This window comes from Amyelois transitella, chromosome 5 (genome assembly GCF_032362555.1).
Source record: "Amyelois transitella isolate CPQ chromosome 5, ilAmyTran1.1, whole genome shotgun sequence".
Classification (NCBI taxonomy): domain Eukaryota; kingdom Metazoa; phylum Arthropoda; class Insecta; order Lepidoptera; family Pyralidae; genus Amyelois; species Amyelois transitella.
The window spans coordinates 9,122,020-9,147,267 of NC_083508.1; the positions used below are offsets into that span (position 1 = coordinate 9,122,020).

General features: G+C 34.3%; 1 protein-coding gene across 2 annotated transcripts in view; it reads left to right on the forward strand.

Moving 5' to 3' along the window:
* Nucleotides 1–25,248, forward strand: part of LOC106134836 (ras-related protein Rab-37) — a 44,483-nt gene that overhangs the window by 14,097 nt on the left and 5,138 nt on the right. Inside the window, exon 1 of one of the 2 annotated variants that reach the window (XM_060954930.1) lies at nt 24,967–25,185. The exons of the other annotated variant lie outside the window; for it this stretch is intronic. Coding sequence (XP_060810913.1) covers nt 24,967–25,185 — 219 coding nt within the window. Of the gene's footprint in view, nt 1–24,966; nt 25,186–25,248 lie in introns of those variants that run through there. 2 annotated transcript variants of the gene reach the window in all.

Consider the following 25,248-nt stretch of genomic DNA (forward strand, 5'->3'; position numbering starts at 1 on the left):
TAGAAAATTCAAACAGTATATTAAAGTTGAGCTTTGTAGGAAAGCCTATTACAGCACGGATGATTATATTAATGATAAACATGTGTGGCCCGAGCTGGACATAATGGCCTCTTAAATGCTTGTGTATTTTTGACATGATCTTGACATAATTTGTACAGTATGTACATATTTTATTTTATATTTATTTTATTTGACGAAATATTCGTATTGACATAATCAGTTCTACATTCATACATGTTTTTTAATGTAGACAATGTGCATTCGTCCACGATTTAGATTTAAGAGATCTATATTTGTAAATTGACGTCCTGTGAAAATGCTGCAGTGTAGTTTGTTCCGCCGCTTCTTCTACACATGCGCTTTGGAAGCGGTAGTAATTATAATTAGATTTAAGTTATGTGACGTCAATAAGTGATACCTTGTATCCAATTTTGAAAATAAATCTATTCTATTCTATTCTATTCTATTCTATTCTATTCTTCTATTCTAATGGTGGTCATCGGCTGTTCCCGCGTTCTCTCCAGGCGAAAGAAAACTTGACACGACTAAATATTATCATATTTATAAGTAAATATTTCGTAAAGGACTAAAATGTCGCTTGAAATAAGTTAAGACGGACTAAATCTGCATACATTAATTTAACTCGGTATAAGTTATTCGGTATCTTAATGGAAAATGTGAGTTTTCATTTAAAACTACTGTGCTGAAGCACAAATTTATACCGTTAAAAGATTTTCTGAGGAAAGTGAAAACGTTTACAGCGTGTTTTCTCCAAATCTACTTACAGTACTTAATTCTACAAGACCTTAGAAACTCTAATAGAAATACTTTTCGTTCCTAGATTTTTAATTTTCTTACATTTCCCCAGAATCTCATTATTAAACGAACTTTTCCGAAGCCGGCTGAAAACAGTTTTTTACATACAGACAAGTGAGCATTAAAGAGTATGTAGCGGGAGCGATGATTCGGCTCGACCGCCACCAAAGGGAAGATCTTCCGCCAGGCGAGGTGTTATGCCTGGGGAACCGCGGCTCCAACGATGTTGTGTCGGAGGTTGTATATATAGCTCCAATCCGTGAAATCTCTGAAATCGCGTCTTAGATACTTCGCTGCTATTGGTTGAGCGCGTCAATTTCTTCGCAATGATTGACATTAGTTGTTTGATTTGATGTTGTGACGAGTGGCGTAGAGATGTCGCCACAGTACTCCCCCCCAAGACCGGAGGTCTGAAGTCTTGATCTTGCTGTGCAATCTGTGCTTCAGTTGTAGCTTGCAAGTGCCAGTTGTCTTCCAGTGAGTCGGAAGTTGCTCGAAGTCCTAGTGAGTCAGGAGTGAGCCGTTGCGTTGCTCGTAGCCTGCGGTGAGTCGAGACAGTAGAGAGCGAAGTCGACTTGTTGGCGCCGGGAGAAATCGTGCAGAGCTGCCACGCTGGAGAGAAGAGCGGCCGTCGAAGAGATCCAGGCGTGGGCTGCGGTAGATGCGTCGGTCGCTGAAGTCGATGAGAGTGAGTGCGGGTGGAGACAGGACCAGGAAGCTCGGTGAGTCGGTTGCGATGGACCTGCTGCGATACCCAGTTGCTGGCTTGCTGTGAGACTGCTTGCAGAGTGAGGAGTGATGCTGAGGATTGGAGTTGATGATGATGAAGAAGGTTGCTTCCAATCACGTCGGGGTCACCAATGTAGCGGGAGCGATGATTCGGCTCGACCGCCACCAAAGGGAAGATCTTCCGCCAGGCTAGATGTTATGCCTGGGGAACCGCGGCTCCGACAATGTTGTGTCGGAGGTTGTATATATAGCTCCAATCCGTGAAATCTCTGAAATCGCGTCTTAGATACTTCGCTGCTATTGGTTGAGCGCGTCAATTTCTTCGCAATGATTGACATTAGTTGTTTGATTTGATGTTGTGACGAGTGGCGTAGAGATGTCGCCACAAGTAAATAATAGTACCTATAGTTAGAGAAAGTCAATTTCCATACCTATACTTACCGCTGCATCTAAATGGGTTTAATCATGGATGGGGCTTAGAAATTCCGATTTAGTTCGCAAAGAATACGAAGTTGTTAATTTAGAAATCGGTTGCTTATTTTATTAAGTTCGGTTCGTTCATAGCCGTTCAAAAGAGAAGGGCCCTTCATGTCGGGACTGTTTTAATTTGTCTGAAAAATAAACATCAATAAAAACGATGTCCATTTTCGATTTCTTTTTTTTCCCGTTACTGGCAATTTCCCGTTACCAATTTTTCTTTCATTAAGGCGAAAAAATGAAATCCTTTATTATGTAAGTTCTAATTATATACCTAATAATTAAATTATAAACTGATTTTTTTTATACCATTAGATAGTAATTTTATTTTAATACAAGCGTATTATTATCCCGGCATTGTTAATAGGTTACCCTAATGGAATATTTTAGTATAACTTAACAAGAAAGTACTTACCTAATCCTTATAAATATTTTAAAGTACTTAAGTTAAATATTCAATACAGTAATAATTTATATTGACTTGTTAGAAAAGGATTATAACCAAAACCGAATATATCTCTAGACAGAATATCCCAAAATAATGAAGTCTAGATTCAATTGAAACTGTATTTTGCGGCAATTAATTCTCGAACAAACCGCATCCAATTTGCGTCGAGCTCAGGCAATGGCTCAATGCCGTATCCAGAGAGACGGGAGGGAGTGGGGGGGAGCGCCAGGAGCGATCCAGCATCCAGGATCGCCAGTCGTACGAAAACGCGAAACGCCGCGCGTACATTCGGGAAACGCGGCAACTTTTCGCGCCCATTGTTATGAAAAGTTAAGAGTTCTTTTTTTGAATTCAAACTCTATTAGTGAAAGTGATTTTGTTCTCGTTGAATTTCTTTTTTTATTTTATTTTAGTGGATAGCCAGTGTTTTGGTAACCAAGATGATTTAATATATTTTTCGTTATTTCCCAAAAGCGGTATTTTAAGATTGCCCTCGATAATTTACGATTACTTTACAATTGAAACATATACAGTTACAATATCAATTATTTTTATTTAAAAATGATTCGTTTGAAATACACGAAAGTATTTTATTATTTATTATGAGACAATTCTAGAAATAAGTAGATTAAAATTTGTGGATTTACAAACTTACTTGGAGTGTGATGCATTACATCCCCAAATATCATTAGCCAATTTCGTGTATGAATTTATAAGATAGATTTAGAGAGATAATAAGCCATTCGAATAATTAGCATACTGGGCGATCATAAACTTAGGTGAAACTTTTTATCATTATGTTTTTTTTTAATCAGACCAAATTATCTCAAATTTCTTTGGTCTTATCTGATACATTTATTTTTACCGTAAAGCTTAAGTTATTTTTATGTTCATAATATACTTCATATTGTCCTTAGTAAAAAAAAACTTACCTAATTAGGTATAATACAATAATTTATTTTCATGCGTAAGAGAGGGCGAAATAATTAATTCTCCCGCGGATATAAATAAAGTACTTACCTACTTACGTCTCGTGTACAGCGAGCTGCATGAAATCGAATCCCGGGGCAATTAGCCGGATATCTCGATCCCGAATAATTAATGTGACTGCCACCTTCACCAGACATTCACTGTAATGTCCACACGATTTAAATAAATATATATGAAGTTTAAAAATTGATTTGACAGACCAGGAGAAGAAAGTAAATGACTGACTGATATTCTGAATTCTGATATTCTGAATCACCGTCAACACACAGCCTAAAACGCTGGGTGTAGATATTTGAAATTTGACGTGACATAGATGTTAGATCTTTTCATACTGAAAGTATTATTTACATGCTTACAAGTAAAAGTTGCGTAAAGTGCCTATACTCCTCCAGTTTTCGGGATGTGTCGATACGAAGAGCTTTAATGTCTTACGAACCTATACACAATTGCACACTAATAACGTGTACATTTTTCTTTTTTTAGAATCTTCTTGTAGAATCTTTGGCAGAAATTAATCCTGATTTCGAAATACTACTTACTACGCACGCACAGCTCCCATTAAAGGGTTATTTTCAGTGCATTATACCTATAGAACCTGGTCTGCTGGAAGAGGTTTCCTTATAAATAAGCAGAACCTACAACTATTGTTTCTTGTGTATATCATTTATATATGTTTTCTGTGTACGTTCATTGGTAAAGAAATAAATAAATTAAAAAATATTTTATTCCATCTGGTATCAACGTCTGCACCAAGTATTGCCATTGAGTGTCTGAGTCCACACTTATCTGTTTCATTCAGTCTCTTGTCTCTTTGAAGGAACTTTTTAAGCGGTAAATAGCATAAGCTGAAATTTACGATAGAAACTGCATTATTCAGAGGCTAATTGCCGGGAAAAAGGTAGTAACTTTCTTCCTGAACGTTTATAGCGCCTTTGTGCATTCAGAGTGCATCGCTGGTACAATATAAATGCATTATACCGTAAAATTATTTCTGTATTCAATAAACCACGCCCCAACATTGGACTATCATCGATTATCGATGCACTGAACCGCACGTGCAGGTCATACAATGTACTATATTAATCAATTAAGGGTCAATGTAGAAATGTATATTTTGTTATATATTAAGCTTTACACAAAAGTGGCATTGAAATATATTAAGAAGATTTTCAGCTGTTGAAAAGGTATCAACAGCTGAAAATCTTCGGAAAAAAATTATGTAGCTGATATATGATGTGATTATTATTATTACTCATAGAAATCGAAATAATATAGGCATGTATACAAAAAGACTATTTTTGTAAAGTTTCAAATTCAAATTTTTATTTGCATAACATGAATAAAGCGAGGTCATAAATTTATATACCAGATTTTCATATTTACCCTTTCGGATGTTGCAAGCATTTATATGTATTATTAGACTCCTCATTATATATACTATACTTGGTTTATAAGTTACTTATAAAAAATATACTATGATAATATTAACAATAAATATAATTTTTTGCCTAGTTCGCAGTCTAAAAGATATTTGTAGACTTGTAATGACTGTGGGTGCCTTATTTTGACAGAAGCTCTTCAAGGAACAGGTTCTTGGCTTTACCTCCTCTATAAGTAGTATTGTTAGAATCTTTAAGATTGATTATGTGTACCAGTCATCTAATAATTTTGATCAAGTCCAACTTATCTCAAGCAACATGACTACTTAAAACAATAAAACATTTTATTTCTGCTAGTCATTATAAGAATCGGAAGAATTTTCCTTATCCCTAAATGGGATTCTGCAGTCTTTTTCGGGCGTCATAAGGGCCGATGGACTTGTGTTTGCTCGACCATGACACCATTGATCTCTGTCGTTTGATTATCTTTACTCTCCAGATTAAAAACGTGGATGTTTTTGTTTGTTTTCAGTACTTTTTAATCTTCCGTTCTTAAAGTCAAAATCTTACAAAATTTTTTTTTGCCATTTGACGAAGCGTGTTGATGATGATAATGAGCTGGTTTTATTATTATTTATTTCAGATACTAGAACTTTATTAAGTATAAAAGATAAAAAAGAACATATTAATTTAAAAAGACACACTACACGCAACATAATCTTTTCTCTTTGAAACGTTTAAATAAATTTTTTATATCTCACTTCAAAAAAATATATTTGAGCTACTTAATTACAAAATTTTCCAAGTTAATAAACATCTTGCCAGACACCAATATCTATGAATATGCTTTAAGAATTTTTGTAAAATTTTCTACGAAGCATATACGATACCTACTTATATATTTTTTCACAACTAACTTATAAAATACTCTTTAATTTTTATTAGAATTCCAAACTACTTACACTCACAACAAGATTATCTTACAAGCAACGAGCAGACTTAATAAAAATGACGAACCCAAATTAATCTCTCAACAACATAACCATCTCGCTAGAATGTCTTTGATGTCGAACGCAGTTCTTTTACTGGCTCAATATAAAATTACATGAGGCTTTCAAAGTCTTGGGAAATTGCAAGTAGTTCAGTAAAATGTAAATTACATACTGCGAAAAATAAGAAATTCAGAGCAATATTCTTTTAAATATTACATTTTATTATAGAGAAAGTGAGCTTCGTCTTAAATTTTGTACTATACTTTTAAGACAGGACAAATAGCTTCTTTTAAGTACTTCAAATTTAATTAGTGACCAATAGCTTTTTTTAGGTTCAAAGGTTGGTCACTTTTATGGAATTTGTTACAAAATTAGCATGTTCTATTATAGGGCGAAATGTGGGGCTGTAGAAACAATATATGTTCAGTCATCTGCGTGTCCATTCTCTGGACTCAGCCGAGCGGGAATATCTGGCGATACACGCGCCTCCCTTGTGTGTCCCGCTTCGGCAGGCGTGTGTTTTATACATATATGTATAAATATAAAGTAACGCTTAATTTGTCTTTGTTTTTATCGGATATTGTACCATCAGCGTGACCGAGGTGTCATACCACTTTCTATTTATCGTTATAATGTTCCTGAAATATTCGTGGTTGAGCTTTTGGTGAGGATCCTGGGGAGTTTAATATGTCGTTATGTTTTCGTTTATGATTTGACCCGAAAGTCTGGTCTCCAAATAACTGAAGATTAATTTGCTAAATACAATTGGGTTATTAGCTGATTCAATATTATAGAGCCAGGAATTTCCCCGATTCTCGAAAATTTCCTTTCTCTTTGGCCGGTATGAAACTCGGTCTTGTAATATTGATGAGGAAAAGTTTGTTTATAACATCGACATCAGAGTTTGTCTTTACTTTAAAACTGTTATGTAATTATAAGGTAAATGTCGGAACTTAGGTATTTATTAAAGTAATAATTAAAGTTGTTACAAGTAAAAGTACTTATTTATAACAGGACATTATTTACACAGTAAGTAACCATTATTTAAATTAATAGACAGAGAATGCAAATCAGGCTCACAATAATACTATTACCTACTTGTATGTGTCCTGTTTTCTTCATGAATTTCTACATGAAAATCTGACTGTCTCTAATTTTCTTTTATCTCGGCGCGTTATCTCCGACAAAATTGTATACGGGAACTGAAATCAAAGGCAAACAAATAAAATTGATAAGAAACTGAAAAGAATGAAGTGTATAAGAGTAGGCTATGCACAAATGTGATTAATTATCATTATCACTGCATACAACACAAAGTCGCCCTCCGCCTCTGTCAGTGTCCAAGTTTTAACAGATTTGATGCCAATTTTTGGTACACACGGCTCAGGAAATATCCTCCATTCAAAACGAGGTACAGCTATCTCCTGAGCCCACAGTATAATAAATAATAAGCATAATATAATACATATCTTAAAATACACTGGCATAAGATTTAATATCCGCAAGGCGGTAGATGTTCATATTCCCAGGAAGTTATTAACTGCACCGCTGATAGACTGGCTTGAATATTTAATGTTGATCTCCCTCACTGAACTCGCTGACAAGAAAAATCTTATGTTTTAAGCAAAATGCAAATAGGTACTTGAAATTAAATCTTTACTTTCATATCCATACTTATAGGTATGATACTAGCGACCCGCCTCGGCTTGGCACGGAATTATTTTCGTATAAATTTTCACCCCCCATTTTAGTATTTTAAGGGTTGATTTTTAATTAAAAAAACGCTCCTATCCTATGTTAGAACGCGGGTTTTTGCCTATATGCATACCAAATTTCATTCAAATCGGTCTAGCGGTTTAGCTGTGAAAGCAGAACAGACAGACTGTCTCATTTATTATATTAGTAAGTGATTATGAGAACGTGTGATTCTGCCTGTCCCTTATTTACGCTTTATCTGCTTGACCAATCTTCATGAAATTAAAGTTGTGTTCAAGATTAAGGGTGTGTTTTACTTACGAGTACATACCATTTAACCGGAAAATGGTGCAGTTTCTGAGGGATTTGCTATAAAGGACAACGCGAGCTAAGCGAGTAAATACTTCTTCATCTGATGCAATTATATCTTTCATTTGGGCGTCGTCTAGGTTGGCATAATTTGGTAGCATATAAGGATTCAAAGCGGTAGTTTATAAAATTTCCTTCTAAAATTATGAGACTTAAATCATGAATTTAACCGTCTTCCTCTTCTGTAACATTAATTCACATGGGGCGGTTTATAACTCTCCTTAAATTTTACCTAGATTATGAAGTTAATGCTGGTATGAAATATTTTTAAAAAGATTTGGATCACTAGTCTACTAGTGCACATAAATCCAGCTCTTTGTTCAATTTAAGAATCAATTCTTCGTCGGCCTTATAAAAATCAACTAAAGCTCATTTTCAAGAAAATGCAATCACAATTACTTATATTACCATGCTCTCTTCGAGCAGGGAACATATTTTTAAACTTGTGATTCTTCTTTAGCCATTTAGCTGAACGTGGCCTACGGGTCTTTTCCAGACTATTGGTTCTGTCTACCTTGTAAGGGACAAGGTGGGTAGGTACTTACTGGTGGTATTACAAAATTTCGAACATTGCCAATAACATACCATTTTTGTTTTACTTTAAATCTCGGAAATTCCGCCCTTAATTGCATTGTGAGCCTTTCAGGCTTTCCTGGAAGCACTTTGAGCTGCACAAATATTCAGTGAAACAAACAACAAGAAACTAAATAACTGACTGCGGAACATCCCTTTGATGTTTATTTACATTTTCTCTTTTCCATTGCAAACAAAAAATAGTTGTATCGTATTTACGGATTTTATTTGGAGTAATTTCTCTTTATATATTAACTTTTCAAATTCAATATGAATAAGTACTAATAATAAATAATCAATTAACTTAATTCATTCATACATACATAAAATCACGGCTCTTTCCCGGAGGGGTAGGCAGAGACTACCTCTTTCCACTTGCCACGATCTCTGCATACTTCCTTAGCTTCATCCACATAACTTAATATTAGCAAATAAAATAGATATCTTTAAAATATATAATAGATATGTTAGTTGCAATAACTATCCATTAAAAGCTTTTGTTTGTCGGTATGTTATATTTTTATGCACATAAATGTTACGAATAAAAATAAGTAAGTACGAGTACATAAGAATATTATAGAGCTGCCCCCATGTTGAAAATCTGTACTACAGTAGGCAATGACAGTGAAAAAAAAACTTGTTTGTCTAAATTTCAATAAAGAGGAGGTATTGTTAATTCCGATCTGAGGCTCCATGGAAAAACAAATCTTCATTTCCCTTTAACTCGGAAACAATAAATCTACCGATAAGTCTTATTGCTTTTATTATTTTTCTTTCAATAACAAAACGGCTTGCCTTCATTTTCTGATAAGCAATTCAATAGGTACTCACTTTACACAAAATATAGTTTTTATAAACATTGTCGTGTCAATAAATAGTAGATATTGCTGTGGCTTCTTTTTGCCAGAGTGGTGAGGATGCAACCGGAACGAACGAAAGCCAGGAGGAAGAAGATTCAATAAAAAAAATGATGAATATAAATGAAACAAAAGATGGAAGTCACTACCCCTACCTACCCCCCGTTAAAAATGCGTAATTATGTAGTTATGATCGTACGTTATTAGCTTTTTATGACTCGAAAGAAGATTATGAGGTTCTACTATTTGCCAAATGGCTGAACGTGGCCTATCAGTATTTTCAAGACTGTTATATCTACCCCGCAAGGGATGTAGACGTGATTATATGTATGTATGTTTGTACTAATCGCTCTTATTTTCTTTTGTCTTTATCTTTCTCCGTATATATTAAATAGGTATTAATTAATCTGATGTTGCCTTTTACCAGATATTATGACGAATTTCCCTCTTAACAAAAAATACACATTCCATTAAACCTTTCAACCGGGTTTAATTTAACTTATATTATATATTAAATAGGTATTAATTAATCTGATGTTGCCTTTTACCAGATATTATGACGAATTTCCCTCTTAACAAAAAATACACTTTCCATTAAACCTTTCAACCGGGTTTAATTTAACTTATATTATATATTAAATAGGTATTAATTAATCTGATGTTGCCTTTTACCAGATATTATGACGAATTTCCCTCTTAACAAAAAATACACATTCCATTAAACCTTTCAACCGGGTTTAATTTAACTTCGGCAAAATTGAATTTCGTTTTGAACCCACAAAATTGGTCACAGTTCGATTGTTTCGTAAAACTGTGAACGGCATGACAGGTTGCGAAGTGGCATTTGCACGGTTAATTGAAAAATAAAAGTTGAGAAAGGTTATTGCGGACTGGACGAATCACGGTCAAAAGTCAACAGCCAAATTCGATATTCAAATTTGTTTTTTTATTCAAACATATTTCTTTTTTGCTATGGTTTTAATTATTGGAAAGGTTTCGGCCTTCCAAAAAGGAAATGTATCCTTACCGAAACAGAATGTTCTTAAATCAATTTATCAAACAATTATAGTGATTCCTTTTTTAAGTGAAATCACGTTGTTTTGAAACAGGTCGTATAGAGTACAAATTTTAAAAATGGTACCTAGAGCGAGTACAGTTGTTTTTTTAAGAAAAAAAAACCTACTTTCCTACTTTTTAGTTTTGATCAACTCAAAAAACATAAATGTTCATTTCCATATTCAACCACTAATAATATAATTAACAACTTTCAGTCGAAACTACTTTGGCATATCAAAATATAGAGGAAATATTTAAACAAATAGGTAGGTAAGTCTTACTGTGACGTGCCACTATTGAATGTGCACAGTTTTTGAAGAAACCAAGTATATAATGTACTTAATAAAATACCAATTGTTGTTAGTAACTTTAATAAATCCATCCATTCTGTATCACTGACACGATAAGTCACTTCGGCAAAACGAATTATAAACTTATTCTTCACCGCGACGAACCGTGCGCTCGTGGGGAAATGATATTAAAATTAAGGAAAGTTATCATGAATCTGGCGGATATCTCAAATGAATTAGCTACTAGTTCAAGCCGACATCTGTTTTGTTTGTATTGCGCTGTACTGTTGAATTTTATTATGTTGAGTCTAAAATTACATAAAAAGACACGACCTGTGTGAGATTAGACTCTATTTACCCCATTTATTTATTCAGTTAAACTTTATTGCACAAAATACAAATGTATAGCACAATTGGAGGACTTAATGCTAAAAGCATTATCTGCCAGTCAACCTCATGGTTCTGTTCGGTCTGATGGAGAACTTTATGTGGATTTAGGATAGAGATGCACATATTTAAATATGAACTTATATTAAGCTTAAAGTTACACTAGCTCTTTGCGTTGTCTCTCCCGGGTATTTGTAAAAAGAAAAGTGTGCTATCTTACTCATGAAAGAATCGATTTTGTAGTGCCAATTATGGTCAAAATCAGTAAGTACCTACAGTAGTAATAAAGTTCATTCGTTACGATCTATATTTACAATAATTAAGTTGTTCAAGGCAATGTAAAGGCTAACCTCTCCATTAATATTCATGACAAGATTCGAGTAACTAAATAGTAGGTGTGTGCGTAATAGTAGGTCGATGATACCAAGATGTAGGTATACATGTTTTTGATATAAACAAAAACAAACAACAGGAAAATATTGTGACTCCATACGAGCAAATGACCAAAGTATCAAGAACCCTTAACTCTCATATCGCGTCGCTTTGATCCGTTCCGTGAAATTCAGCGCTCAATTTAAGATCGAGTCCGTTGAGTGCGTACTAGTGGCACATGCCGAGACGTGGATGAGCGATTTTCTTGTCATTCGAGCAAAAATTTTATTAATACTTTTAATATATGGCCATATAATGTTTGTATCCCTTAAATATGTAATAGACAAAGCTAATCAACTCGAAGTCACAAGAGATTCGTAGGTTACGTTTAGCGGGAAATGTTAGTGACATTCAGTAATAGGTTAGGTACTAGTACATATATACATAAATCACGCCTCTTTCCCGGAGGTGTAGGCAGAGACCACATTTTTCCACTTTCGCTTCATCCACATTAATAACTCTCTTCATACAAGCTCGTCGGTTTTGGGTAGGTACTCTTAACCTGACCTTTTGCTAGAACGTATCCGATTTGATCAAGGTACGTTCATCTAGGCCTTCCCACTCCAACAGTCCCATTCACACTTTCTTTGTATATTTGCTTAGTCAACCTGTTTCATTCATCCTCTCGACAGTTGCTAGGTTGCTAGTCCATCGCCTAAAAGAGGTATCCGTAATTAATATTCTAATTTTATTCCCGAATTGACTCTACAATATGCACGTGTCTAACCTAACCTTTAATGTGATGATATTTCAATGACAAAATTATCAAGATTGTCTAGGGCCCATATCACGTCGCTTTGATGCGTTCCGTGAAATTCAGTACTCAATTACGATCGGAACGCCCGTGTCAGTTGAGTGGATATCGCACGTCCCGAGTTCCCGACACGTGGATGAGCGATTTTCTTGTCATTCGAGCATATATTTTATGTGAACAAATGTATACTTCGGTTAATTATTAAATAACAAATACCAAATGGAAATACATATTTGAAAATAGAAGATTCGACTTTCTTTTGTCCTCGCGATTTGGCACTCTAGTGCAGACCTAAATCTGGATTTAGATCTGTACTCGAGTCAAATCGAGTTGATTCAACCGCAAATCCCGACATTAATCCTTGTCATTCGAATGAAAAATTTATTAATGTCTTTAATACGAGTATCATCTGAATAATTTTAGGATTATCAGACTAGCAACCTATATCAAATGAAAATATTTTCAAATGCACGCGATTTGGCACTTGACGTAACTAGGTACTTTGCATTCATTTCGATCGCAGGTTGTGTTAGATTTATGTCCTTTAATCGTTCTTGCATTTTAGACCGTTTTATTATCTTTAATATTGTTGTTATTTTGATTATGCCAACGTTGATTAACACTTTAGAATGTAGGTACTAAACAATTTCTCAAATGCCAAAATGGCAAAAAAAATAGCAGAACGATCGAAGTTCAGTTGCGTTCCAACTCAAGTTATTAGGACTCGGTTCAGTAAAGTGGATGTTCCCACGCGTGGATAAGCAAAATCCTTGTCATTCGAGTATAAATTTTATTGATGTCATTAATGTGAACACAACGAATTAAAGATGTTTGTCGCACGTGCGTGCTAATTTAATTTGTTACTAGGTATGAGTGGATACGGCTTCGCAGATATGACGTCTATATTTATAGGCCTTTTAAGGCTAATGATTATGATGTACTTATGACATATTAGCTTTTACCCGGAACTTCGCCAGCGTGAATTTAGCACCAAGTACAAAATTAGCGAATAGAGAATTTAGCGATATCTAAAAAAAGCGATGAATTAAGCGCCATCTGTAAAGAGCGATTAATTTAGCGCCACCGACAAAACAATACAGGTTTATTGCAAACCCCACGGGTACTAATAGTTTTTACCGGGATGAAAAGTACCCTATGTCCTTCTCCAGACTCTTTATGGAATTATAATATATAAACGCAAAATTTTAAGTAGAAAGAGACTAAAAACAAACAAGTAAACTTACTTTCGCATTTATAATATTAGTCATGGGATGTCAAGTTAACAAATCAGGCAATCTTTTTTTAAAACAATTGTACGTCAAGTAGGTACAAATTAAAGGATGTAGGTATTTACATTATGTGATAAGCAGGTAATACGTGTCTATGTTATAACGTTGTATTTAAAGGCGAGTTTTTATAAGTGAGTTTTTCGTTCTTAGTGAGTTAAATTGTTACTTTTTATTTTCTATACTTTTTATCTCTTCAATACAATCAAGTTGTCAATAACGATTGAGTTATCGAAATATTAAATTTATTGTATTAGAATCTTCGCTAGTAGTAACAATGTTGCTTGTCGGTTTTAAAGGTAAGTTTTTATTGTGTTGCCGTCTGAAACTCACAACTTTGGGAATTGTTGGTCTTCTGCGGTGAAATAATCTGATAAACGATGAACGAAAGTTAATTTAACAAAATCAATTGACATTTAAAATTATGTAAGGGATAGGAAAATACTGGAAGGTCACGTTCGGCTGTGTAGCTTAGTGATGGAATTCAGAGTCGGATAGTTACAATTTACTAGCCTATCACCTAGAATAAAAATATCAAGTTTTGAAGCCTTACCTTGGATTGATTTCCTTCAAGTCTTCTTTTTAATTTGTGCTAAGATGTTATTTATTTTACCAACTATTTTTGTTAAAACTAGCCCAGAAGGCTGACAGCATTGTTATTTTGAATGGCAATGTTGATTCTCTGAGCCAGATAATATCCAGCCCTCCGGTCACGAGATAAGACATGTGTGCCAAGAAAATTCAAAACTATTAAAAATTTAAACCTATTTTAAATTTTGAATGCATTTATCACTTTTACCATGGCATTGTAACGTGTTTAACTTTATTCATCATCCGAAACATCATTTTCGTTCTTTAGATATAAATCAGAGTCAACCAATATTATATGGATGCTTTAACAAAAGATGAAGTATAACTAATACACGATCTAATTATGCGGAACCAGTTCTGATTTGAAACTAAATTCCGGCGTTAATTAATTTACTCTATTAGAGATACGATTGGTAAATTGATACCTATACCATACGCGTAGAGGTAGCCTTTTGTTTAGTCTTACGGATATGAAAATGTTGACTGTACGATTTAATATATTGTCACAAAAACTTGAAGAACGTCATGAATCACACCTGTTTCCCAGAGGAGTAGGCAGAGACTACATCTTTTCACTTGCCACGATCCCTACTTCTTTCACTTTATCCATATTCATAACTCTCTTAATACAAGCTCTTTGGCAATGGTAATGAACAAAAATACTTTAATTTACCTTCTCACGCGATATCAGATAACCTTAGTAGATTGTCTTAGGTACTTAAGTTCGCAAACAAAGAAAACGTAAAGAAATATGGGGCTTTTGTTAATAAGTACGTAACCATCCCTAATTATATGCTAAAAAGAAAAGTACACAAAAGATTTACCTACTTCTTTTACTGCGTTTATGTTACTCTCTCATTTAGGATCCTGATTAAAAATCTGCTAAGGAAAATATAAATAGCGGGCTGACGATACACAAAAGAGAAGGGTTCTCAATTCGATCGTAAATATGCTTCTTTATGCCAATATGAAAATGCAACGTGAATGAAAGTTCAAAATATAACAGTTATTGAAACGCTACACGTGATCAGTGCTACCTTTGAGACGTGTCACACACAAACAAGTAATTCACTTTGATCGTGTGCCCACGGACCCCCGCCGGGTATTTGAACAAGCCTTATTGAGACCAACCCAGCAAACATTTGAACACGGAAGTTAACATAATATTATCTACAGAACATACGTACTAAACTTATGCGTGAATTTCAAAATTACATTGACGTAGTGAGCGTGAAAAGGTTTATTTTGATAAAGCGTTTTCTGCTAGAGCAACACGCATGTTTCGAGCTGTGTTAATTACATACATACGATCATGTTTATACCCCTTGCGGGGTAGACAGAGCCAACAGTCTTCAAAAGACTGATAGGCCACGTTCAGCTGCTTGGCTTAATGATAGAATTGAGATTCAAATAGTGACAGGTTGCTAGCCCATCGCCTAAAAGAAGAATCCAAGTTTAAAAGCCTATCCCTTAGTCGTCTTTAACGACATCCATGGGAATGAGACGGATTGGTCCTATTCTTTTTTTTTATTAGTGCGGTGAACTGAACCACACAGCACTCCCGCGTACAAATTTATTTATTTATCTTTTCTATACTTACAACAATTTTTATAGGCTCAGCCTAATTCACTAATGTAACTCAATGTTACAAAAGGTTAATTTAATTATAAGTTATTAGTGCAATCCATATATGAATTCACCCAGAGTACAGGAAAAAGGTCTTCTAATTCAGCAGGAGTGTGCTGTGCAGTGTTTGCACAAAAGGTGCCTTATTAATTAAGTTTGCTAATGACTTTTACCTTTATATTACTAAATTATTATTGTATGTCTAAATGTCGTCCGAAAATGGTAGGTTTCTGTTTTAACTGCCAAAAAAATAGAGGAGGTTCACAAGTCGTGGCGTTTATATATATATAAGTATTTTTTAATGTAAGTAAGTATGAGGCATAATCTTTACAGATTTATCAAATTTTTCATGACATCTTTGTCTTACGTTTGTATAGTACCTAAAATTATACAAAGGTAGAGAGTTTCATGGTCATAAGGTGCACCTCTCCGGTGAGAATGAAACCGGGTCCAAACAACGCCAGGAGAAAAAAAATAAAAAAAAAACACACACATTTTTTAAACCGTGTAAAACCGTAGCTAAATAATATATTAAGGCTGATGTTTTAATTAAATGCAGCAAAATAACAAAATGAGTGTTCGCTAAGTGGTTTACAAATAAGGCTATTGTGTCGAACATTTTGCCCCACCGCTTTTATCAGCACAAATACAGACATCACAGAAGCAGCATCATGTAAAAGTGAAGCCCATGGGTTAAGAAGGTAACATTTACATTAACATTATACGCACTGAAAATTTAATAAAGGAAATTTCAAAAGAACAACTTAATTTATTGATTAATAATTCGATAAACAACTCATTCTTCTATAGATCACAATGCGTAACAAAAGTGGCCTGACAAATAATCATACGTTTTTTCGGGATGTTTTTAAATTACAAGAAACAAAAGAAAACTTCATTTCGCCCTCGGAATTTACCTAATGAGAGTAGGCTATATCATAACATTGAGGCTAATTACCTGTACCCTCGATATTTGTGCCCCATGTCGCTTCCGAATGACCCACTCAACCCTCGTTGGGTAAAAATAGCCATTAAATCAGTGGAGCGACGCAAACCGTACGCCTGCTCTTATGTGCGTTAATAGCTATGAAAATAACTGTTCATTATGTAACTGGTTTTCCTCACTGTTTGGGCTTCCTGAAGTTCGTAATGATTTTGTGACAATAAGTCAAAAAGTTTCATTAAATATCTAGGCATAGTTTATAATATTAAGTACGCTCCCAATCGCGTGTTAATTTGCTTTGCGCTGAATTGCCCCTTTTTTATGAATAGGACAAGGCATATGTCATATCTTACCTTCTCTGTCTATTTTTGAAAGTAACCGCACAATAAGAGAGAGATGGAAGTTAGTCTTTTCAAAGTTCGTGAATCACCTCCCTTTACTTCTAGAACCCGCGGGGTCTGCTCTCAGTCGGATGATAACATATGAATAGATTGGTGTAGGTACTTACTTACTCAATTCTACAATAGTATTTCATTCTTAAAAATGTAACGAAAATGGTTGTGATTCCATGAAATATAATATGCAACTGTTGTCTGTTAGCAAAGCTCCCTAACTGGGAACAGTTCTGATTCCCATTTCCGGGAATCGTAAAAGCGGCGGTGCATGATTTTAATGAGTTCTAGAAACAAGTTCATATTCAACAGAGTAACGGGTCGTTTGTGTAGTTCACAATTACTTGCTACAAATTAGATAATTTTAAGTACATACCCTCTAACTGCTTCATATTCTATGACATTTTTGTCGCGAGATTGATATCTACTATATACTTCTTACAAAGTATTTGTACTTTTTGTTGATTTGTTAAATATTTTGAGTTTATTACTCAAAATACAGTTTCAAAATACTGGATTGATTTTGATGTCATAGTGATAGATTAGACCTTCAGAAGTAACGTATTATATTGATGGACTCTTTCTCGTGAAATTCCACGCGGAAAGAAAGAGTCGCGGGAAAAAGTCTACGTAATAGAATGATGTAGATTTTAATCTGTAAAACTGCAATATTCGTATGGCTTGGCTATGGTTAAAGAAATAATTTTGACGACTGTATACATAGCTACGATTAGATATCGTTGTAAACAAATTTAATTGAATAAATTTTGTTTGCTTAACAAAGGAATTCTATTCTACCCTCTCAAATTATTGGAGATAGAAAAAGAAGAATAGAATAGGATAGATTGGAATAGAATAGAAGTCAAATAACACATGTTACTTGCGGCGAACAGGTGTACGAGTACAAAGATTATCTCTCATAATTAACTAAACAATAGTAATCTTGGTAGGTATGAAATGACCCGATAACATACTGTGAATCAGTATTAGGTATTGATCACTAATATGAGCCTTCAGAATTCTCGGTATTCAATTAGCATGGATTAATTAATCCCGCACCAGTCGGAGTGGTCCGGTGCAAAAACTTGTTTTGTTCTGCTGCCGTCCAGAAGTCAATTATGGCTTACGTTCTTATTTTAAAATTTTCTTTTTTTCAGACATTTTTCGTAAACAAGCCTTTATTTTTTTCCAATAATACCTAAATCAACCAATTAAAGACTTTCGTTTTTTATAAAGAAATAAATATTTGTCTATGATATGGTTGTAAATTTTTTCTATCACTTTCATTCGTTTACAGCTGAACGTGGCCTATCAGTCTTTTCAAGACTGTTGGCTCTGTCCACCCTGCAAGGGATATAGACGTGATTATATGTATGTTTGTATGTAATTCATTTACTCTTGTTTTGCTCGTGTGTTTGCTACGAATGGATGCCATTCCAAAATATTTTTAATTCCTCTCGTTTAAAATCTCTTCAGCCCGTTTTGGTGTAACTCAAATTCATAATAAGCTTTAAAAGTTCCCTGCAGTCTACTACGGCGCTTCCTTGGTCTTGTAGCGAAGAATAAACTAAACATTCAGATAAAGTATTGAGTATTGTGACATTGCGTACCCAGTGAGGGATTAAGATATGTATGTTATAAATGTGCATGTGATTGTGCCTTTACATTTCATTTGTCTACAATACAATCTACAATAAACAAATAATCTAAATATTGTTAAAAATCTATAAATAAGTTGTGATATATAATCCAATAATGGCTGTCTCTGGCTTTGTAAGTATTTGTTATGCTATACAAACTCATATTTGAATTCAACTAAAGCCCAAATATTCCAAAAATACAGTTCGTTGCGCCTTTGTGCAAACAAATTCATTGATCCAGCGCGGTGGTGGAGTGAAGTGGAACATTCGTGTAGTGGGTGTCCCTTTGACACCGATATTGGGAGGTTGGTCAAGCAGAACTTCAAATTAAATAGAAATATATTTTGTTTTTGAGATGATAAGGAAATTCATATCAAGAGAATGTGAAATATTGTGCTCATATTTTGCAAATTAAAAATTCGATTTGAATAACGGTATAGTAACAAGAATAGAAAATTGAACGGTTAGATGGTTTGATCGCGTGAAAGCGGATCGACTATGCAAATATAAGAAGTATGTAGGAGACGGCCTAGACTAGACGGCCTTACCTTGATCAAATGATGAAGGGTAGAAGTGTACAGGGTTATGTTGAAATGATGTTGTATCTGCTTACATCCCTGGAAAATAGGCGTGATTTTATGTAAGTTGACATTAAGGTATGTGTTTTGATAGTAACTGACCGAGCTTGCGGACCGAGTGACGTTTACTAATCAACTTAGGGCAAAAACACATTTTTTGTATGTTTGTATCTCGATAACTTCCAAACCGTTGTTCAGATTTTGATGAAATTAAAAATGTGTCAATAAAAATTTTAAGTTCGTAGTACATCGAAATCGTTTAAGCAAAGTTTTTGAGATAATCACAATTTTGTAAAAAATTAAAGTATTCGCGAGGTCTAAATTTGCGGCCAACGACTATTTAGAATAGTAAATACGAGTTTAACGGCTATTTTCAATAAATCTCGGCTGAACCACATTTTGTTTATTTTCCTCAATGGTTTCATTAAAAGCGATATAGGCGGAACGACCGTGAAATCAATATTGAATACGGATTACACATGGGTAATATTAATAACACGTGAAAAGGTTATTTCGTGGTAGTTTGGCCAGGAATTATCGATAATATCTGTTTGCTAAAATACTTTATAAAGTTACCAAAATATTTTATCATATTATATGCTCTCCTGTATAATTTATGGATTTTGCTCCTAGTAGGTATGTTTTCATATTTCTACGATACTTTTTGTTTTTATTATACCTAGATCGGAGGCACATAAATTCTTCATTTAAATCAACTCCAATTGATAATTGACCAAATGGATATGGCCGATATTTTGGTAACTAATGGTTTACTAAAATATCTTCCCCTAAACTTATACTTCTTATGAATATTTATTTTAATTTATTTCAATGCGGTAAAAATGCGGTTCTTCTATCAGATTTTTTTCTTGGTTCGAATACGCGAGACATGTTTATTCCTAATGTTTATCAAATATCGATATTTTTTTCAGCCATCCCATCTCTAGTTTCATGGTTGGTTAGTTAGTTATTGCCTAGTAAACGGTTTATCGTCGCTAAGAGCCCATAATTCGGTTATCGACGGAACACGAGCGGTACAATCAAAGAAGGTCTCTCACGTATCCAAAAGCGGAATTATCTATTCATCTCTTTTAATCTTCACGTCGTTGTACTTATATTAATTAGGGAAAGGATATTACAAAAACATTTACCTACTGTAATGTATCTGAATTATAAATTCATTGCGTGTACTTAGGTACTAACATTAATAATGTAAGTACTTTAAGTCGTTCAAGGTTTAAATAAGTTGTATATTTAGTAATAATTATTAGCTATATCCCCTGTGGTGTAGATAGTGCCAACAGTCATGAAAAGACTGAAAAGCAACGTTCAGCTTTATGGCTTACTGATAAAATTGAAATTCAAATAAATAGTGACAGGCTGCCAGCCCAATGTCGAAAAAATCCCAAGTTGTTAGCCTTTCCCTTGATTGACTTTGCGATCTTCACGGGAAGAGTAGTCTTGCGGAGTAAACAGAGCCTATGGAGTGGTTCTATTCTTTTTTTTATTGGTGCCGGGAACCACACGCCTATGTTGTTATCAATATTCCTTAAAATTTACACTCCATTTCACTCGAGATCATCATGCAAACTCGAAGGGCGTAAAGCGTAAATAGAATCAGTAACACATCCATTTTTTTTCCTTTTTAACCTCGGAAATGAAATTCGAGCGGCAAAAATTTGTCGCGCATTTTTTGTTAGGTAATTCAATATTCGTGGATGATAAAATAATAAAATGAATATTCGAGATCATACGTCCAATATTGGAACGCTGAAAAATTCATTAAATCAAAGTTAATTTATTTTGTTTATTCTTTTTCGACATTATGACTTTTTACTTCAATCATGATTCATCAAATATAAAAAAAAATTGCTAAATAAAAGAGTAATATTCCACAATTTTTCTAGGATGTTAAATAAATATTTATTTTACTTGTGGAGTTAAAATCTCATTCAACTACATTAGTCTTTCTCTTTTTAGATTTAAGAGTGTGTTACCACTAATAATATACCTAAGTACAAAAGACCTATCAAATTCTTACATAAATAGCGTTGATCGTAAACGCACATTCACTACTAAAGCTGAACTTTAGAAGACAATGTAATACATTTAAAACAAGCGATTCATATAATCTTCTATTTGAATCCGATAGGTACAATTCTATAAAATATATTTCTTGCATATATATCATCGCGTCTATATCCCAGGTTAAAAAAGACTGAAAATCCACGTTCAGTAGGTATACAACTGAACGGCTTACTGATATAATTGAGATTCTTGTTAAGTAAAAAATAACCTTTGGAAATAGCCGATTGATCTTTTGCAGAACCTTAACTTTCTTGCCTCAGGGCTCCATTTGCTAGTATAAGTAAATAGTATCTTTAATAACTCGGATTCTCCACAAAGGACCTTTTGAAATCTTTTTAATATGATTCTTAATAGGATTTTATTAAACTGCGATAATTTTAATTATTCTGCAGTCAGAAGTCATGCTTGGTCATAATTTTTTTGATTTTCATATAATCATTTTCTACTTATATCTGTATTAGGTAGGTACTTAGCCCTGAGTTGACAAATATAATTTAATATATTAAGATGCCTTTTCCCTATACCTAGTACTTATTTTCGATATAACCAAGGCAAAACTTACAGCTTGTTTAAAAATCTTTTTAAAAAACTCTTCCGTTACTGACTGACAGATAACGGTCTTTTCAAGACCGTAGGCTGTGTCTACCCCTGCAAGGGATATATACATGACTATATGTATGTATGCACGTTTCTTAAGTGGTCTAGGAGTGCACTAAAGGATCATTTCTCAAAATTACCTGCGAAACGGGAATTCAATTTTTGCTCGCGGACAGAGCCGCCGGCGTACTTTGGTTCCTAATGTAATTAAAATAACGGAAAACATTCTACATAACTCAAAGTATATGAAAAGTAAACATGTTGAAAAACGGCGTGTAACAGAACATGTAACATGAGGCTAATTAACGAAGGACCCGCCGCGGGAACATTGCGGTTTGGGGGAGCCATATTCCTGTTTTGCCCCTGTTTGTTATTGCAATCCAATTATGTTAGGAAGTACTCAAGAATTATACGAGTACTTTACTGTGTTGTGCCGTTAAGTATCCATTTAAGACTAGGACCACTCCATCTCTTTACCATTAATGTAGGATTCATCATTCAGCTAGTTAGTTTTACTATACCTAATCTAATCCCCTGCAACGGATGCGGAAGACAAACAGGAATCCCTTCATGTAAAACCCTGACTCCCCCAATCCAGAATCCTGGTTAAAGGTGCACCTCGGGCTTCTCTCAGAGAAGTGAGGATGAAACCAATTTGGGTTACATGGAAAATCTGACGGGATTCACTTTGCTTGATAAAGGAAAAATGAGACATACTTACCTAATTATTATGTCCTATCAACCTTCGTGAATAAACCACAGGTAAGGCGGGAACTAAATCTGGCCTCGACAACCTGACATTTGATCATGGAAACACATCATCAGTTGCCTAAATTTGCAGGTTTCCTCATAATATCTTCCTTCACAGTGAAGTTGTAACTACATAGGTAAGTTAGTATTAACTATAATCTCTTACGGTTCAGATAATGACATTGTCAAAACATTAAAAGTATCTTAGTATAATGATCTTATATCAGTGTTTTCCTCAAGTAATCCAGCACGTAAAGCAGGTAAAATGGAATAATATATTCCGTGAAACCTCCCTTTATCAAACTCATCTCCGGCGGATAATCTTTTCTTTACTTTTATAATAGGGATTTTTCTGTATTAATGGTTTACATAATACAAAAAGATATTTAAGTAAAACTACTTTTTTATTTACTGATTTATTAATAATTAATTACTGATATTGGCCTAATAGGAGTCAAAGTGACTATTTTCGCAATTTGCTTTATTATCAGAAACCGACGAGTTTGCATGAACAAAGTTATGAATGTAGTAAAGCAAAAGAAGTATGCAGGGATTGTGGCAACTGGAAATATGTAATCTGCCTACCCCTTCGGGTCAGAGGTGTGATTTAATGCATTTATGCCTTTGTCTGCTTGTTTGCCCGTGCCAACTTTTTGTCCGGTCGGGATTATAAAAAAGATGAGGTTCTTTTTAATTCAAATTCAAAATTCAAATTGCATCCAGCAGTGCCTTGATTCGGAGGCTTGGCTCAGCTGAATCTAGTCTGTCTAGTATCTGTAAATACTTCTCTGTAGGAAGTACCTATGAACCACAAATTGAATATGATTTACACTTGAAATCAACTAAGTAATAGCTAATATTTTCTCAGGCGGGTAGTAAATTTCTCCATTAGATAAAGTTCCCGTAACTACTCAAGTTTACCTGTCTTTACGTCCGCCTACACCTTAGTTTGAAGTTTATCTACTCACTGTAATTGAAATAGTTTGATTAGAAGTAGAAACTTCTTCTCCTTTTACATTCAACACTTTATATTTCGAATGACTCCGAACTAAATATTCAGATATAAATACCCAATAGAACTCCGCATTTTTAAATAGCTTTACGGTTCTTGTCTCATATTATTGCTGGGACTTTCTTATAGCTACTTATTCAATTTGAAACCTTAATCAATAGAAGAAAGAAATGAAAATATACCTAAGTACCTACTTCAGCTTAAAGGTACGAAGTAAACACTAACTTCTTAACCGTAGTGTAACTAACTTGATAATAGTATCTAACGTTAGTATTGATGCTTATGATAGCGCTATCGATATTATTATTAATTTTCTACCTAAAAACAATCTATCGATAGTTTGACAACACTACTTAGGTAGATAGCTTAGATAGATGTGTAATCTATCCAGTAAAGTACTCTATAAACATTATGAACACAGATATGTAGACGTTTCAGACTCTACAAAGGCATTATCAGATTATACCATTTAACCGAGGTCTCCGCGATTGCCCAAGGCAGGAATTTAAATTAACCCTTAATGGTTTGGCCCTTAATTAAGGTGAACCTTGTGCCTTTTGTGAAGTACACAACTAACTTGCAAATTGAGATGCTTAGGTTACATACGACCTTACGTTGCTTAAATGTTACAATTAGTGAAAACTACAATTTATACAACCATAAGTGTAAGGAACATGTCCTTATGTATTATCGTTTGTTTCTTCTTCCTTGTATATTACCTCGTTGATGGACTAAGATAGAAAATATTTAGGTCTGGTATAGCGAGGTTAGGTACATCTATAAATCCGTGTTACACAAAAAATAGTTAAAGCATCAATTTGCTATCTGTTGTCATTTTATGTGGTGAACAAATTAGCACACTAACATGTCCATCATTTAAGCATTAATTATATTTTCCTATTAAAAAACATATACTAACCTGATTGGCAGAAAGGTATTGAAATAAAGTATGAAAATACGAGTGCCTATATTAAATCATCTTGGTACTTGCCATATGACAACCCATGTGTAATTTAATTTATGCGTGACATAGATTTTCAAGAAGCTGTTTTATTGCTATGTACATACTTGTGTTGTGACAATTAATAATTTAGTGCCAGTGATGTGAGGTGACGCACGTGAAAAAAGAAACATAATTAAAAAGGATAAGTTCCAAATATGAAAATCGGGCAAAGAACTAGGTAATTTTTTTATAAAGAGTTCTAAATTTAAATCCAAAATGTGGAATCCTAACGGAATGGAAAATAGACAGTTGGAGAAACGTGTGGTAGTGGGGAGGGTCCGCCCCACTTGGGCTCGGAACTTGCCCGAAGCGAGGGAGGATGATGACAAGAGTGACCAAGAGGTGGGCGTAATGCCCCATAGTGAACCGCCATCGCCGACGGAGCCTTGGGAACAAAACGTTAAGCAAGAGGACAAGTACGATGTTTTTGGAAAGGTAAGGATAATATTTATTAATTTTACTAGGATTCCACTCACTCTAACACCACAACTTTATTTT